The 18,461-nt window shown below is 37.2% G+C and overlaps 1 protein-coding gene across 1 annotated transcript in view; it reads left to right on the plus strand.

Annotated features, from left to right (window-relative positions):
• The window catches only part of RIT2 (Ras like without CAAX 2), a 204,326-nt gene extending 186,949 nt beyond the window's left edge, over nucleotides 1–17,377 (plus strand). Inside the window, exon 5 of the mRNA XM_032205905.1 lies at nucleotides 16,200–17,377. Within this exon, the coding sequence (XP_032061796.1) occupies nucleotides 16,200–16,427 (228 nt within the window). The 3' untranslated portion in view covers nucleotides 16,428–17,377. The remainder of the gene's footprint in view (nucleotides 1–16,199) is intronic.
• Nucleotides 17,378–18,461: the final 1,084 nt, after the last annotated feature.

An 18,461-nucleotide genomic window follows, 5' to 3' on the forward strand; every position in this document is an offset into this window, starting at 1 on the left:
CCTCATGCAGTTGTGCATAAAATAAATCTCACTTCAGGAGGTATTTGGAGTGATATGTACAATAGAGACATGGAACTATCAAAGGTATTATATAAGATAAAAGTGAAATATCAGCTAAGATTAGCTTTAGTTACTCATGGATGACGATGGCAAATTCAAATTGGAACAGGTGCAGGCAGTACGTATCAGGTTGGTCTTATCTGAGGAAATTAAAGAGACTTTAATTTCTTTAGCCTAGGTAAATTAAAGTAGATGATAAAAATACTGTGCATATATTGATAAGCAGTGACATAAATAATTGTGAGGAAGAATCATTTAAAAGTTAAGAACAGTGATGGGATAACATCAAATAGGTATTAAGTGACAAGGAACACATTCTGCTTATGAGTTAGGTGATGGTTTCTGATCATCTTGCCACAGCAAAATGTCTCCAGAACAGCCTTTCAGTGGGAATGATGTGGGGTAAAAGCTTCATTTCCCTTCTGTTTTTGAAGGGGGTGATATATTCTCATTGCCAGAAGCAGTGAAGGACTGAAATAATGACAAGGATCTCTTAAGAATCTACGTCATTCTTCTGAACATACTCCCCAGGTGCTGAGATACTTATTTCTCTACAGTGTGTGAATAATTAATTTCATTAAGTTAAAATTAGAGCAATTGCTCCTAATCATTTTCAACATGAAATTTTCAGCTTCTGATTTAGAACTGAAAAAGAGATTGTTTAGCCTAAAGATTGCCTTTTTTTCTTTTTCTTTCTCCATTTATATCATCTGGTTTGACAGGTACACTGCTTCATCTCCTTTTGTACCGTTAAGCATTAAAACAGGGTTCTAAATATAGCTTTTCATGTATTTATGACCACCAGTACAAATAAACAAAAAAATCTGTTATAAGATACTTTCAAAATGCTTTTTTCTTTTAATATTTTATTATTCTTTATTCACCTTGTTCTTTGTTTTGTCTCCTGATTTTTAGACATACAGAAAAAAATAAAACATCTGAAAATGTTGTTCTAGAACAATAAAGATGCAAACTTTTAATTAATGAAGGGGAAGAGAAGGATAGGAATAGATGCTATATGTGACATATTTCACTTGATTCAATGCACTGGGAATCAAAAATAGCTGATTCTGGAGTATTAATGTTTCAGCTGTGGCTATGTGCCACTCCAGCTGTAAACTTTCGTCCCATCCATTTGCTCATACCAAGTACAATCATCAAGTAGAATGCCACTGCTGTACATCTCATGTCCTTCTGTAAACCATGCACTCAGTCTGCTGACAACCAGCTCAGCAAAATTTTGTTTTGGTTGTAACCAAGAAAGTTGAAATGATCCTTACCCGAGAAAGGAAATTGTTACAACTGATGAGCGGAGTTAAACATTTGTATTTTGTGTGTGTGACGCTGTTGATTTCACAGGGCTACATGACTTACAAATGCACAGAACAGTAGTAAAAGGAAAGAAAATGAGGCAACATCAGACACTTAATCCCTAGGAGACCAAAGAAATTGAAAACTGGTAAATCCTATTGCGGATGAGCTGTAGTGTAATTTTTGTTTTAAGGTATTTACTCATCCCATAGGTGCAGCTTTTCTGCAGTATGCAGCGTGCTCTGCCATCAGATTATGGAGTGCAAAGTTCAGCACACATTCCAGAATAAAAGCAATACTGAATAGTCGGTATAGATCAAAACAGTTTATCTTTCACAAGAGATACTGTAGAAATGAAACCATTGTTGTAAATGTCAAATCTACATAGGAAAGCAGAAGTAAGCCACCTTATTCATGGGTAGGTCTCAGTGTCCAGAGGTATATGTATATGCAAAGGTGCAGTCATTCTGGATTAAAAGCAAATACACTTTTAGATCCCTTTAAGACATCCCTGTTCCATTCCTTCACTATCTACACCTTCCCCTCCTCTCCTTTTATTTTTCTTTTTTATTTCTTGTACTCTGATACACCACCTGTTCAGTGATGGATAACTAATTGCTACTGAACTGTTTCTTTAGATCCTGAACTGAGGTGTAATAGGAATGTTTCCATTTGCTTTAGTAATATTGCTTATTTGTTCAGGGTTTATTCCCATATGGTATGAGAATTGAATACTTCTACTCTCTCTTTCATTGTCTGAGGTTCTGAGGCCATATTCTGCCCTCCTTGATAACATATGGTCTATTTTGCTATTGGAATTTTTATTAATAAAACAGCAGTAAGGAAAAAAAAAAAAAAAAAAAAAAAAAAAAAGGATCAGATGGATCTAATCAAGCTGTTAAAACATAAATGTTTTTTTTTTAAGGAAAGAAAATAAAATAATATATATATATATATCAGAACACCACCAGGCAGTAAATTCAAGTCATGACCCAAATCCATGGGACAGAGTTACACTACTTATCTCAGTTCAGCAACTTCATCTACATGTATATTCCTTGGAAGAAGATTCAGTGAGGCTGAAGTGCAGGGGTCATACCTGTTGAGTGCACACTCAGCCTCTTAGATAGTATTGTACAGGCTGTGCTAATGTTTCTATTTTTAAATACTAATACCTGAGCTACGTAGTTTAAAGCTAAGTCAACTGTGTCCAAATATTTTTAAAATAGTGTAAAAAAAGGATGATGCATATCTGAAGCAAATCCAAATCCTCCCAAAAGTCACATACTGGCACATGAGGGACAAAAAGATGCCTGGGAACAGCTAGCATGGATTTACCAAGGACAAGTCATGCTTGATGAGCTGATTGTTATCACCTTCAGATGACTGACTCTTTGGATGTGAGATGTGGATTATGTTTACCTTAATTCTAACAAGACTTTTAATGCAGTCTCTCAGTCTGCATCAGTCAGAGTGTAGCCAAACAGGAAAAGTATGGTTTAGATAGGTGGACTACAAAGTGAATGGAGACTTGGTTGGACTACCAGGCTTAAGGGGTTGGGATGAGCAGTACAAAGTCCATCAGACAGCAAATTTCTAGTAACATTCCTCAGAGGCTGATGCTGAGGCAATTCTTTGTATCTTTGTATCTTTGTTAACAATTAAATGCTGGGACAAAAGGTACCCTCATCAAGTCTGTGAATAATACTGAAATGTTGACAAGTCAGGTGTACATGGAAGGGACATGGCAAGGATGAAGAAATAGTCTGACAAGAACCTCATGAAATCAAACAAAAGCAAATGTTGTGCTGCACCTGGGATAGACAACATCATGCAGCAGTACCATTTGGGCACTACTGGGGAGAAAGCTTTGCAGGAGCAGACATGGAAGTCCTGGTGAAGAATGAGTTGACCATGACCCAGTAATGTGCCATTGCAGTGAAGAGGGCAAGGTGCATCCTGGGTTGTATGAATACGAGTGTAGACAGTAGGTTCGAGGAAGTGGTCCTTCCTCTTTATTCAGCAGTTCTAGGAATGCTTCTGGAGTACCTCAAAGAAGAAATATCTTGATGTACTGGAGTGAGTTCGGCAAAGGTCTCCCAAGACAGACTTGGGGATGGAGCAGAAAAAGTAACAGCAGAGGCTAAGAGATCTGAGTTGGTGGATGTGCTCAGCCTGATGAACCAAAGGGGAACCGTCTTGCTGTCTTCATCCACCTAATAATAGGTATATTGAAGACAAAGCCAGATTTTTCTCAGAGGTGCACAGTGAAAGGATGAGAATAAATGACGTAAGTTGCAGGACAAAAATAATAATAATAATAAAAATCTGATGAGTCATATGAGGAGGTTTGTTTCACCCTGCAAATGGTTAAATAGTGCAACAAGAGTCAAAGAGACTGTCAGATTTCCTTCTTTGATGGTACTAAAAATATGACTCAACATAATTGCTCAGTGCCCTGAATAATCTGTCGACCCAAAATGAGCAGGAGTTTGGACCAGATAATTTACAGAGATCTCTTCTAACTTAAATTATGCTATGATTTTCTGATTTCAATATAACTTTAAGCAGAATGTATTTGCTTCCAGGTTGAATTGGTGTCAGCCATAGTAATGGTCTTTTCTCTCCGAAGTACCTGAAGGTGGTCATGGAGCTGTGACAAGGAGAAGGTCACTATGGGTGTTAGGGAAAGGCTCTTCACCAAGACAGTGGTCAGTCACTAGAACAGGCTCCACAAGGAGGTGGTCATGACACCGAGCCTGCAGGAGTTCAAGAAGTGTTTGGACAACACTTTCAGATATATGGTGTATTTTTTATGTAGACCTTTATGTGGCGTTGGGCTCGCTGATCCTCACAGGTTCCTTCCAACTCAGGATATTCTAGGGTTCTAAATGTGATCAATGTTCTTTTTCTGCCCAACTTGGCTCAAAGATATCATAACTATCCTCCTATTAATATTCCTTCCATTGAGCGTAACAAAACTTTACCACAGGCAGTTGTTTTCTAAACTATTTAATAACACTCATTTTATTTCTAAGGTTAAAAAAATAATGGGGTGATAACATGTCCTGAATTGCTAGTGACAGCAACTGTTAAGGCTACAAGCACTTGTTTTTCAACAGCTTTTTTTTTAGTATCAGCAATTTTATTTTCCCAAAACTAGGCTTATTTATGTATATAAAGGAGGAAAAAAAAAGCTGTTGAAAAAAAAAAGTTAATTATAAGCAAGCTTCCTGAGAGAAATCAAATGAAATATGGTATGTATTTGTCACTGCTATACCTGTCTATACCTGTGTGGCTGGGGGAAGATGTCACGTGTCCTTTCTGTGGCCTGAACAATGGTTTTGCTTGGTGATCTACACCAGTTTCAGATTTACCTACCAGCCACCATGATTATCAGTGATAAAGCACTGTTAATATTTCATCAAAAACTCTTTCCACCCATAGAATTATTTATGTATTTATCTTAAATTATCTGTTCTATGTTTCCATGTTTCCTGTCCTTCATTTTCAATCTTTTCTGCCTTGGAGAACACAGAAGCAGCAGTTCACCTGGCTTATTGTACTCCATGTTACAACCCACCACTTTATCTCTCATAGTTTCTGGAAAAAAAAATTTAGAAGAGGCAGCAGGGAGGCCTGGCTTGTGGCACCCACACTGCACACATTGTCTCTTCATCTTTTCAGTGCCTTTTCCAGAGTCTGGACAGACTACAGGTTTGAACTAGCTAGCTGCCCGAAACACAGGAAATAAATGTCAGAAAATAGCTATCATCTACAGAGGAGCTAACGCTGAATGCCTCTTGGTACCAAAGGGACTCTTCAGAGCAGTGTTTTGTCAGCATCCACATCCAGGTTTTGCTGTAAGGCCAACCTTGTCTGCCAGCTATATTAGAGAGGCTTGGTCTGACCACAGCCACATTTGTAAACAAATACATTTGTACATGTTTATGCCTATAGATGCACGTTCACACATGCCTCTACGTAAACTATGCTACAGATTTTTCAACGGAGGACTAAAAAGTCTATTGTATTTGATAAGAATATGAGTCTATTACAATTACAATTACAATTTGGCAATTAAATATTACAATTAATAAATAAAATAAAATTACAATTTTAAAATAAAATAAAATTACAATTAATAAATAAAATATTACAATTCAATTACAATTACAATTTGGGCTCCCAGGGCATATCAGTACAGCTTCTTTTATACATCAAAAGAGTATCTGCGTAATTGTATGCATACATCATGTATAGGGAAGGTTAAACAGATGCTTCTAGCAAGGAGTTTCAGCCATTCTGTTTGTTAAGAGTCCGTTTTCTTATTTTACGCCTGCAGCTAACATAATAAAGATAATGTCTTCCTTCCCTCTACATTCCTTCTATCTTGACTCCTCTGTTTCTCTCTTCTTGTCCCTTCACTATTTATTTTCCTCCGTGGCAATAAACATGAACTACTTGGGCTAGCATCCCAAATGACCAAATTGTCTTCTCAGTCAAAAATTAAGATTCTAGGAGAAACATAAATAAATAAATAAATAATAATAATAAAGTTATTGATTGATTGTAGAGCATAATCATTTCTTAGGTTTCTATCAGTAAAGACTCCAAGATGTCTCAAGAATGTATTCAAGGATGTTTGAGGCTCTATTCAACAAAACTAAGATTCTGCCAGCTGTTAGCTCTTACTCTGCTTTAAGGTGCTTGGTCGTCTGAGTAAAATTCAAAACCCAGAGGCAGAAAACACATAAGAGTTATCCAGAGAAACTGCCTGATGAGGTTGCCAACAGCACAAGATGCACGAACAAGTTACCACGGAAACTATCCAAGTGCATGTTCTTAGCCTGAAGCAAAAGTGAGGTAATTTGAGTTAGGTTAGCAGGCAGTAGGAAAGCTTGTTATGTCTAATTAGCTAAATGCATTCTTGCAGCTCTTCCTACCCACTGGCCATTTAAGATTTTTAATTTTCCACCCTCAGCACATTCATTTCTCATTGTTGCCCTATTGCAGTTCTTCAGACTGAGTATTTTATTCTGCAGTATCTGCACACTGGCAGATCATATCACAAGATGGAGGAAAGTGAATGCTCCTTATACAGCTGTCATTCCTACTTTAAGGCTCTTTCAGTAACCAAGTAACCAAGAAAAGACCTTTTGCTCACACATGAGCTCCTTTCAGCACATAAGAAAGGAGATGAAAAGGAACACTCCAGTGAAGCTTCAGTGAATTCTTTTTCAGTCAATTCATACATGTATTCTGCAAAAGTGTAATATTTTGGCTGAACTAATATTGACATGGGGAAGATCAATGTCATTAGTTTAATAAAGATACTGTGCAAGTAGCCTCCTTAATGAGTTAATCTGACAAACCTTCTCAATAAATTTCAAAATTGCTAAACCCTTCAAATTAATTACAAGTTGCAGGAAACTTAAACAATAAAAGATCATTCCCATTTCCTGATATAACGTCCCCCTCTTATTGTATCAAGCATCTTTTCTTTGAAAATCAACCCACATAATAGGTCAAAAAAGAGAACATTGTTCTGTAGGTTGTCCATAAAGCATATACATATCCATGTATAGGATACCCTATACATTTGTGAGGCTTGCATCAAATGGCTTCAGAAACAAACAAATAAATAAATAAATAATGTTGCAGTCCAAATCTCTGTAAATATATTAAAAAGCCTCTCTGCTTCCTTATGGTGGAATACCGACTTCAGTAGCCTGGATAGAATCATCAAATCACAAGAGGTGACAATTGCATGGAGGTGGAAAGAGATTTTCTTCTCACTGCTGGGAACAGCATGGTGTTCACTGTCTGCCTGCAAGCATTTTCAAATTATAATGACTGAAAGGTTTTCATAGATTACTAGGTTTTATGGAGATTTACTCAGTCTGCTTAGTACCCGAGTCCTAATGAAGAATTGAATTCAAATGACTAGTAAAATTTGAATTTCTAACACATAAATGACAATGGCCTACACCAGCATATAGACACATACAGATGTGGGCTGTCTGTACTGAGATTGTGGTTAACTTGTGTTCTCAAAACAATAGAAATCACTTTCAGTGTTGAAATAAGAATTCAATACTACTAACTTTTTTTTTTTTTTTTTTAATGTCTAAAAAGTACAATTAAGCAACATTTTCAGCTTCTTTTAGCTTTTTTTTTGTTTATTATTTTTTGGGGGAGTAACCATCTGTTGTTAGCAGATGACAATTGAAAATGTTTAGGAATGTTTTGTTGTTATTTAAAGTACATGAAAATTTTCCTGAACTTAGAAATGCAATTGTTTCCTTGATTTTCTCCCCAGGAAAAAAAAAAAAAAAAAAAAAAAAAAAAAAGTCTCATGAATGTCCTGAGCTGAAATGATGTAAAAACATCCTCTTTTTGCAACCATCTTGTAACCATCTGCCTTCAACTGAGCATTGCAATCAGAGTACCTTTAAAGATGATGGACAATTTAGAAAATTGTCATATCTCTGAAAAATGCTTTGAGCAATTGACCCATACTTGTTCATCTTGAAGACTGATGCTGAGGATTTAACACTTCCAGATTCTCTTCAAATTAGACCCAGAGCTATTGCTGACTGATGCAAGATCATGTGGCTTTGAGTATCCAATTCAGTCAGATCCCGAGGCCATCTTTCTAGAAACATTTCCTGGTATAAAGATGCCTTAACTCACTCATCAGTCTTGCTTTTGACAAGATAAAGGCAAAAAATTACAGTCTGTCTTTGTGAAGAACAACTTCAGAGTCTAACCTGCAGACAGCATCCTAGTTCTGTAGTGATTTTTACATGAAATGAGGGGATGGTTTAATCATTTTGCATTAAATCTGTGAAATAGTGAGGTAAAATTAGCAAAAGGTGTGAACCACAGACCTAGGAGCCTCATGTGTTTTGCTTGCTTCATGACTAGGCAACTTCATGAAGAATATTTCTCTTTACTCAAGGCAACATTTAACCAAAACAGGATGGCAAATTACTTGGAGGCATAACTTCCACTTTACATCCAATGATGATGATGATGATAACAATAATAATAATAATAGTAATAATAATAATAATATAAAAACTAATCTCTACAAAAGGGGGAGAAAGAATGGACAGAAATCAGTGCTGGGTAATAATCTTCTTCACAAAGCAAGTGATAAAAACCTTAAAAAATTGTGCAAGTTTGAATTAGAATTTGATCTGGAAATTTTTCATATGAAAAAGTCTAAGAGTGATGCATTTAATGAAATAGCTACTAATAGCATAAGAGATTTCATATAAGCTCATAGCAGTGATCTTAGCAGGTCAGAGAAAATGTCTGTCTAATCTAAGAGTGGTAAATAGCCCTCAACAATTTGTGTTTCATTTGGATCAAATAAGTGTATGATTCTTCCTGGTTCAGAACGGTGAACTAAGGGTTGTGTTTCATATTCCAATTTAGTAACCAACTAGGTGGAAAGTCGGTGATTTGCGACAGATGGGTGTGTCCTGTTTTGTCTAGAATTTTGTTTTTCTTTGAGACTATTTTAAAGTTTTCTGTAAAAACATGCAAACTTAGTTTCACGATCCCATGTTCTCCATCTTCCATCCCCTAAAAATAAGCCCCAAAGCTTACAACAGAAGCCACAGACAATCTATTATTTTCTGCACTGCTAAAGCCATGTTTTCCTTCCTCTCCAGATGCAAAGACTGGTCTAAAAGGGGAAGGGAAAGAATATGTGAACATCTATAATGGAAGTTTTTTTCAGAGGTGGGAACAGATGAGGTCACGAGATGTCTTAGTATTGTGCCACAGTATATTTCCATGACATCCTGTCCATCAGGGCATAAATTCAGTCAACAAGACCACACCTTTTCCTTGGCCACAGTCTACTAAAGAGATCTACCCTCTTGGCCATTTGAACAGCAGTAATTCTGAAAACAGTAAAGAGTATCAGAGTAGTGAGGTAGAAAGAAAAATGTGGCAAATTTATGAGACACATAAGACCAAACTGAACAAATTTCAATATCCTCAAAATAATGATGAATTGTATGGTAGTTTTATCTCATCTAGCCTTGTAATCTAGAAAGCCAGCAAAGCTTAGCCTGCAGAATTGCCTGCCATGAAGTCAGAGTGAGGTTTGTCCAACTAATTACTTATGAAGATTTCCAAATGGATTTAAGAGTAATGGTGTAGACATCAATTTTTCCTCTCAGGTTTCTACAGTGTGTTGTTATTTACTGCTCAGGCTGCTGAAAAGAGGTGTCTGTTCCCTGGGGACTGAGGAAAAAACTCAGGTGCACATATCTTCTGAGTGAAAAATGGTGGTTTATGTCAGCTGAAACTAGTTGTGGAGTGTTGGGCAAATCAAATCAATAACTGCAGTGTATATATTTGCAAATGTGATCATACATAAAAGCTAAAATGTTTAATTTTTATCTTAGCAGTTGGAAAAGTTTCAATGTTACATTTTTAAGCAACAATTCACATTTCAGTTCAGTTTAAAATCCTGAAACAACACAGAATGTTTGGGTTGAGGGAGATGAAAACTGGAATATTTAACACCAGGTATTTTATTGTTTTACTTTTGCATTTACTGTACATTTATTTAGACCTGACACATGGTCACATTGAATGTCTGGTCACAAACAGGAAATAACTGGTTACTCACAAAACCTAGTCTCCAATGTTTTTTTCATCCTGAATTGATTTCCATTTGATCTTGTTGTTTTCTCCTTATTTCAGGGATGTCACTGTTCAGTGGCAAGACTCTGATAGGCAGTTTATAAATGTAAATATCTGAAGAAAGAGGAGAAGGATAAAAGGATTTGAATCACTTTTTTTCTTATTAAATATATATATATATATTATGTGAATATATTATGTGTATATTAGGTGAATATATATATATATTATGTGAACAAATAACAACAGTAATGCTTGTCTTAAAAAGACAGAAAGATTGATTTTTCTGTTCCTTCTGGCACTGCTCAGGTTCTCAAACCAAAGCCACTGTTGTAATACCTAAGTATTTGAGCTTTGACCTGAACAATAGCATTTCACACATGGAAAGATCTGTAAACCATCCCATGGAAAGTCACTGCCACCATGGTTGTTGATACAACTCTTGTCAGTTTAAAAAAATAAATGGCAAAGGTATAATAGACCTGCTTGTGGGCTACTGGATTGGACTGCTTGCTTTTTAAAACAGGAAGGAAATGCTTACAGTGAAAGCACTTGTTCTTTAGGAAAGGGTGGTGGCAACACAGGAATGCTCATTTCAACCTGTTTTGGATCCAGTCCTATCTAGCAAAACCTAGAGTTTGTCCCTGCCCAGAATACTGGGTAGGTCCCTGATGTTCATCTGTGCTGGGTATCCAGGGACCACCTGTTTTTTCCTGGTACCTTAACCACGTTGATGAATTGAGACTGGTGAAAATTAAGCAGTCCTGGTTGTTGCTGATCATTAAAAAGAAATCTCACAGCTGCTTTGTAGGAGTGTCTTCAGCACAAGCTCAGTGGTCAGAGCTGGGATCGATAAAATTATCATTCATGCAAGATAAGCAGAACCCATTTTTCACTTTTTATTGTCTGGAGTAGCATTCTCTCACTTCCTAGACCCAAGAGATTATTTTTCCTTTCGCAAATCTGCTTACTGCAGACCCAGGATATTGGCAAGACCTTTGATTTCTTTAGTTCCTTTTTCCATGGCATGTTATAGGCTTATATCCATACCAAAAGTTTATTTAGGTTGTTCTAATATGCTGAGGGAATAGATAATATTGGGAAGGGATGTGAATATATCTATGGATTCTTGTAGATTGTCTTCCTCTTACCAAATGGATATCCAAGTACTGATACACAACCTGCCATGTGGTTGCTTGGTGTTTGGAACAGGGTGTGTTGGGAAATAAAGAAATCCCCATAAGGCTGAGACACCCAGAGATAACATCGATCTTTCCTAGACATCATTCAGAGCACGCCTGCCTTCTTACCTCCCTCTTAACTTGCTATGGTACAAACAAGTTTGCTCAGGATGCTGCTTCCCTACCTGTGTTTCTAACCTGTTAGCTTTTGTTTATCACTCACATAAGTAATTGTCTGTCAAAAATACTGTCCATGCTTGATCAAAAACCACTGGAGTTCTTTCTATTAGTCTCAGTGGGACTTAGATGAACACCATATTCACCAACATGTGTCCTCTTCTGTCTCTGATTTGTGATCAAGACTGCATGTCTCCAGGAAAAAGCACTCTTAGAACAAAGTTTTTTGGTCTATAATTACCACTCTGTTTCCCATTGCAAAGTTGATGAGGGCTGCCAGGGTGGAAGCCTAATGAAAATTTAGGAGAATCCTTGCAGCCCGTGGCATTTCACCTGCAGAGCTCTCCATGGCAACCAGGAGCTGCCAGTCACAGGGGGAATCTGCAAAAGCCATCTCAAGCAGAAGATGCTGTTTCAGGGATGAGATGCTCAAGTGGAAACACATTGCTTACCTGCATGAAGACCACCACTGGCTCACCCAAGCTGATACTGTTGATTCTGCTAATAATACAATCTTGGTCAAAGAATCTACCTTGAGATGCTTCTTTGCTGTGTTGACCAAAGGAGAGACAGAGCTAAACACAAAACAGGCTGATTCAGAGGTAAATTTTCCAGCTAATGACAGCCCAAGGGCAGAAGTAGACTATTGATCTGTTTAGTTTTGGCTCTTTCCTCCTCAGATCCAGATATTTTTATGTTCTGCATATGGGGGCCTGTGACTGCAGGTGCCTCTCCACCCACCTTCCAGCTCCTGTGGCTTTGTGCTCTCCTTTTGGTTGTGCAGGAGTTGACCTTAGTGGGAAGCAGGCTATCTTAAAGATGGCAGCTCATCCATCATGGCTTTCACAGGCTGTCAGCACTGCATTTAATCTCACTTGTAATTTTCCAGGGGAGGTTTGCAAAAGCCACAAACAGAATCTTAATGCTATAAAATGCTGTTTGTAGCCAGTGAATACTTCTTATCTGGATGAAGCTGTGCTGTGTTCCAACTGCCCTGAACCATCCAGAGATGAAAAACTCCCCAGTTAGCCTACAGTCCTCTGTGCTATCCACAGTTCAAATGCTGCTACAACAGCTTTATCTTCGCTCTCAAACCACATGTACCCAACTGGATGCTTAGAACCATGTACTTTTCAGGGAGAGCATGAAAAGACTGTTTTCCCATGTTCACGTGCATCTGTGAGGCCCCAGTGCCCATTTCATCGACTTGTCCTGGGGGATCTTGCTTTTCAGTTACACAGCAAGCTTCATGTCATGCCTCTCTAACTCCTGATCCACACACCACACCAGATTCATTTTTTTTATTTTTTTTTAATGAAGTTTGGATTCAGGAAGCTTTTGTGAGCTCTGAAATCTTCATCTTTCATTATCTTCACTACACCAGCCTTCCCCCTTCATTCCCTTCTTCAGTTTACCAGCAAAGGAACAAGCTAAACTGGAATCGATATAACCAGAATTATACTTTGAGAAACAATGCCAGATTCAATCACAGAGTGTTACTCTAAAAAATGAGATATAAAGCTTTGCTTCCCAGATATATGTTCAATAGAATGACCTCACTCCCTGACCCGTCTGATCATGTCACGCTGACAGATCACATCGTCTGGTGATACAGACTTGCACAAGCTGCAATTTGTCAACAAGTCCCTGAACTGTGTAGATCTGGGCTGGATTTCTATGATATAGTTTATCTTCTGGCAATAAGATGGGAACAAGGTAAATCCCTGGAATTAGGTGACCTCATCAAGAGCTTTATCCCTTATTTTTTATTCTATAGGTGGCTAGCCTCTGGACCAAATTACAAACAGAAAGATGAATGTGTATTTTTCCTCTAAACACCTGTCTGCATTTGTAGTGTTTTTGTTTGTTTGTTTGGTTGGTTGGTTGGTTTGTTTTGTTTTCCAGAAAACAGATTAATTAAATTAGTATAGCTATATTTTCACTGGTGCTGGAAGCGGTAGTGGTAATTATGACAGCATTAGATTTCTAAGAAGCCTGTTTTCAGCCTTGAAGCTGAACAACTTTGACTAAATTTCCTGAACTTATTTGTGCCAGGTGTCTTCCTCGTGCTGAATTACTTCATAAAATTTCATCAAAGTTTAATCAGTTCCTGAGGGCAAGATTTAGGACAAATACTATGCTTTGAAATTAACTATTTCCATTAATATCTTTAATGTTGTCTCCATAATTTGGCAGGCAACTGTGAGTCCAAAACCAAACTTTTGTTGCTTTTTAGAGAAATGCAGTGAAATTCAGCAATGTTACAAGCCTCCAGCCACAGAGAGGATGGGAAGAAGTTTTTCTGCACATTTTATTTCTCCTGAGTATTCTCCAGTTCTCACAGCTTATAGTAGACTTGTTTCATTACAGACCATATCATGTCTTCCCCACAATGTTTCTTCCTTGCAGGTGGGAGAAAACATATATTTTGATCCTAGAAAAGACAAACATGGAAAGAAAGAGGAATTAGATGGGCAAAGACTGGAAAATCATGGAGCAAAAGAAAAGGCAATTTCTGATACTTGAGTAGTGCTGTGCTTGTACCGTAATTATATGTACAACCTTACTATGCTTTTATCATACGAATGTTTCTATTTATAAGCTTTTCTAAAATTATTATTTTTTATTTTTCCTTTTCAGTAATGAATGTATAAAATGTTCACTGAAACTACAGCTCTGTGTAATGGTTTGCTTAGATCTGCAGTGCCTCAAAATAAAATAAAATAAAATAAAATAAAATAAAATAAAATAAAATAAAATAAAATAAAATAAAATAAAATAAAATAAAATAACATAACATAAAATAAAATAACATAAAATAAAATAACATAAAATAAAATAAATAAATCCTCCTTCAGCTCCAGCAAGGCATAACAAGAGAAAAAAAAATATATTAAAAAGTCCAAAATAGACAGACAGTCAGTTTCTCAGTGGTGCCCGTATTGAATCACACATTTTGCTTACACAGCTGCCCAGAGAAAAACAAGGACCATATTGCTACTAACTCCTTTTGCTAAAGGTTGGCAATTATAGCAGTTGGAAAACGATAACAATCTTTCATTGTGTCAGTGAGTATTATTCAGGTTGGCATACAACCTCCCTGCTTAGCCTTACAATATTCTTAATTAAATTAAGATTAAATCTGTAACATAGATGTATGACCTTACTGATATGACAAAGTCTGTGACTTGATGCAAAGGTGATGAGCAGAAATTCTGTGGTCTGTGTTATATAGGAATATGCTAGGTGCAGATTTCTTCCAGGTTGAAATGAACTAGTGTTTTGTTTCATGCAAAACCCTGTTTCTCACTGTGTCCAGATTTACAGATAAATATACAAAATGCAATAAGGTAGTGTCATAAGCTGATCATAAAAGGACATTCTCCTCATGGTAGGTATGAGAGAGTTTGTTTGTATCTTGAAGCATAAGGGTTTATTTCCCTAATAAATATAAATGACACTTTGGGAGCATAAAGGTAGAAATAAGAAATAAAACTAGATTAGTCCTGTGGTAGACAGTAGCAACTGATAATTTTTCATAACCTAGGATGTACCCTTTCACAAGGCTGTCTCAAACTAGTTAAACAACTTTTTTTTTTTTTTTTTTATCCAGATGGTTGGAAAGTTACTTGAATAAATCATGTTATCTAAACACAAATAAAAACAAAGCGTAGATTTTCTCACCTAAAACTTGAATATGCTCTGTACATTTCATCATTAGTTTTATGTTTGAATACTGAAAAGAAAGGATATTCTATCGTCTGGTAAGCTAGCCTAAAATTTAGCTAGCTAATAGGGTTTATTCCTTATTTTGCTGAAGACTTGCTACACATTACTGTATACATGTAAGTCTCCAAAAGTGCAAAATATAGGTAGGTGGTAGGCATTCATCACTCCTTGTGGTAAGCATTTAGACTGTATTCTAGACTGCACAATCAGACCACACAATTAGACCAGTAATTAGCATGCCATGAACCTTTCCTTGGGAATTAGCAGGCTGGTGGGCCAAGAGGTAGCTAGTATGGAAATTTTAGGAGTTAGATCCCTGTATGAAAATTCAGGCAAATGAAAAAGAGCTACCTTGATTCCTTCTAAATTCATGGAGATTCTTCCCCTTATAGTTCCTCAAAAAGCAAAGATACATTGTTCTCAGTGTTCTCTGAGAATAGTAAGTACATGAGATCACTTAAGGAAGATGATCTGAAAAGCAAATAGATTTTGGATCTTCATATGGCTCAGGCATGAGCTAAGTGATAGGATTATAGGTCTGTCAAGACCAGAGCACTTAAAAACATGCTCAGAATTTCTTGTGACTGAAAAATCTTAAGGTATAAAAACTGATGTGCTTTCAGCTTCAAGTCAAATTCCCTTCAGGATTAGATGAGTGCTGAACATGCGTTTTCTAGGACCATATTTCTACTGAAGTTCTTTTGACCATCAGTTTTAGTCTGTAGAATAAAGGAACTAATGCTCCCAAGCTTTAGAGGTTTACTGCAAGAGAGGAAATACTTGGAAAAAATGGCACGTCAGAATTAGGGAAATAATATATCCAAGCACATGAATATTGTCAGTATGCTCTGTTCAAATATGGATTCAATCCAATCATTTCATACTTGAATCTTATCTATGTAATAATAACAGAAAATTTTCCTGTTAAACTAAAGGTTGGTGATTTGCCTCAGGAATGCCAATCTAGTAGTACCTAAAAAGTCAGATTAGATATACTTTTATGGCCTCCTTTTGGTTCATGCTTTGTGAATTAGGTGATATTTATAGACCTTTTTTTTTTTTTCCTTGTAGGTCTCGACTGAAGAAGGAATGAGCTTAGCCAGAGAATACTCCTGCTCCTTTTTTGAGACTTCTGCTGCCCTTCGCTTCTACATTGATGATGTCTTTCATGGACTAGTGAGGGAAATCCGAAGGAAAGAGTCCTCACTGCCCATGGCAGAGAAGAAGATGAAGAGGAAGGATAGTCTGTGGCGGAAGCTGAAAGGATCCCTGAAGAAAAAAAAAGAAAGTACAACTTGATGGCAGTTCCTCATGAGCCACCCCTCAGGAGCTGACCACAATAACCTGTAACAGTTTGAAAAGGCAGCATTGACACAGCATCTTCCAGACCAGGTCCTGGAGTTTCTTCCCTTCCCTCATGCAGAAGTAGCTCCTTGAAGGCCCAATTCATGGTTGCCCTGTGGCTCCTCTGTATTATATATCAAGTCACTTAGCACTTATCCCCTCTCTCCACATCTGAGTGGAGAAAATACTGTGCTTTTTCCCTGTGGTCCCTGGCTGGTCTTCAAAGGCTAGGAGTTGAGCCAGCATCCAGGACACAACAGCTTCTATCATTTCTAGAGTAAGGGATGCACGTATTACCTCCTCTCTGTCCATGCATGGGTCGTTTCTTCATCCTGGGAATGATTAACTTTCATTTCAATGGACATTTTGACTGTTTAAGGACTTTAGGATTTGACCTTCAGCTTTGCATTCACACGTAGGTTTAGGGTTAGACTGTGCTCAGTCTGTGTGTCTGTGTGTGTGAGCTGGGACCAGGGGAAACACTGGGGGCTCACAATTTTAACCCTGTAGAACCCTATCCTGACCATGTTCTTTCCATGTAGCAGGAAGGGTTGGCAATCATATCACAAGTCCCACACTAGCCGTCCAGAAGGTTGTAGGGTTATAGCTCCATCTCCTCTACTTACTCATCAGAACTGGCTAGCAGAGGTACATTGTCCTACAGACAGACAGTGGATTGGCCATACTCATGCAGCCCACCAAGGAATGCACAAAAAACACTTCCCAGAGCAGTGCAACTCTGTCCCACCATAGTGTCTGCAATGTAGCATTCAGCCCTTGACATACTACAGAATTGCATCAGGACAGTCACTGTCTTTCACGGTCCATGACCATCCAAGTGAATCATTTTATTGATCAGCTGGACAGGTCTTTTAAATATTCCTTTTTAAAGCTAGCATGAAGTAGAATATAGTCTCATTTACTTTTTTTTTTTTTTTCAAACTTCTTTTAATATTTACTTTATTTATAAATTTTACAAGTAAGTCATGCATACATTTTGTCAAAAAATAAAGATCATGAATTCCATGAAGCTATGCTTGTAGTCAGTGTCATTTGTGTTTGTTCTATTTAATATATTTTTAGGGGGAAAAACAAACAAACAAACAAACAAACAAACAAAGTGCGTTCCTTAGTAAATGTTCATTTTTTCTCTTTTCTTCTTTGACTATTTTTCAGAGTTTGGATAAATTAAATATATTTTAGAGGAACTGCACGGGGGGCGGGGGGGGGGGGGGGTAAGCAGGAGGGGACAGAGGAGGGGAAGGAGTTGATTTGTTTTGCTCAGTTAAGTATGAAAAGGTTACGGTTTTATGAAAAATTTCAGTTCTTTAAAATCTGATTCTCTATTTTCTTTTCCATTCAAGAAAAAACAGTGATTTATTTTGATTTGTCAGAAATTTTCCATCAAAGGTATCACTTCAATGTGTATAGTTAGATAATATGTGGCTATATAGATGATCTTTGGAAAGATTATTTTAGAGAAACATAAGCACATATAAGCATGTAGGTGTATATCCTGATCCCTGCCTCCAACAACTGAAGTCTGCATTTACTCCACTATAATTACTACTATTATTTTACCTGTATTGACACAGACATTTTAGGTAAAGCTCCTAAAGACAGAGATGTGCTTGCCCAAAGAGTTTATGAGCTAAGTATTGGTGGAGAGACAACAGGAGGCTATACTGAACAGATGGTGGCTTTGAGACTATAAATAACAAGAGGAACATCTGTGACTGTTTCAATACTGCACACTGCACAGAGGGGAATGAAGCAGTTGTTCCACATGTAAGAGACCATAGAAATTACTATCCTGAGAAACCTTCAGGGATGTTCATTGGTCCTTTTCAGGCAGATGCCTAAGCTTTGAGTCAATTGAAAAACATTTAGTATTGGTTATTATTTCACCCACACTACTGAGGGACTTACTATATCAATACTGGTTTTGAGTTGTAGTTTTAGTGGTAACCTGTTTCTAGTCAGCTAGAA

Source organism: Aythya fuligula, chromosome Z, assembly GCF_009819795.1.
Source record: "Aythya fuligula isolate bAytFul2 chromosome Z, bAytFul2.pri, whole genome shotgun sequence".
NCBI classification, from domain to species: Eukaryota; Metazoa; Chordata; class Aves; order Anseriformes; family Anatidae; genus Aythya; species Aythya fuligula.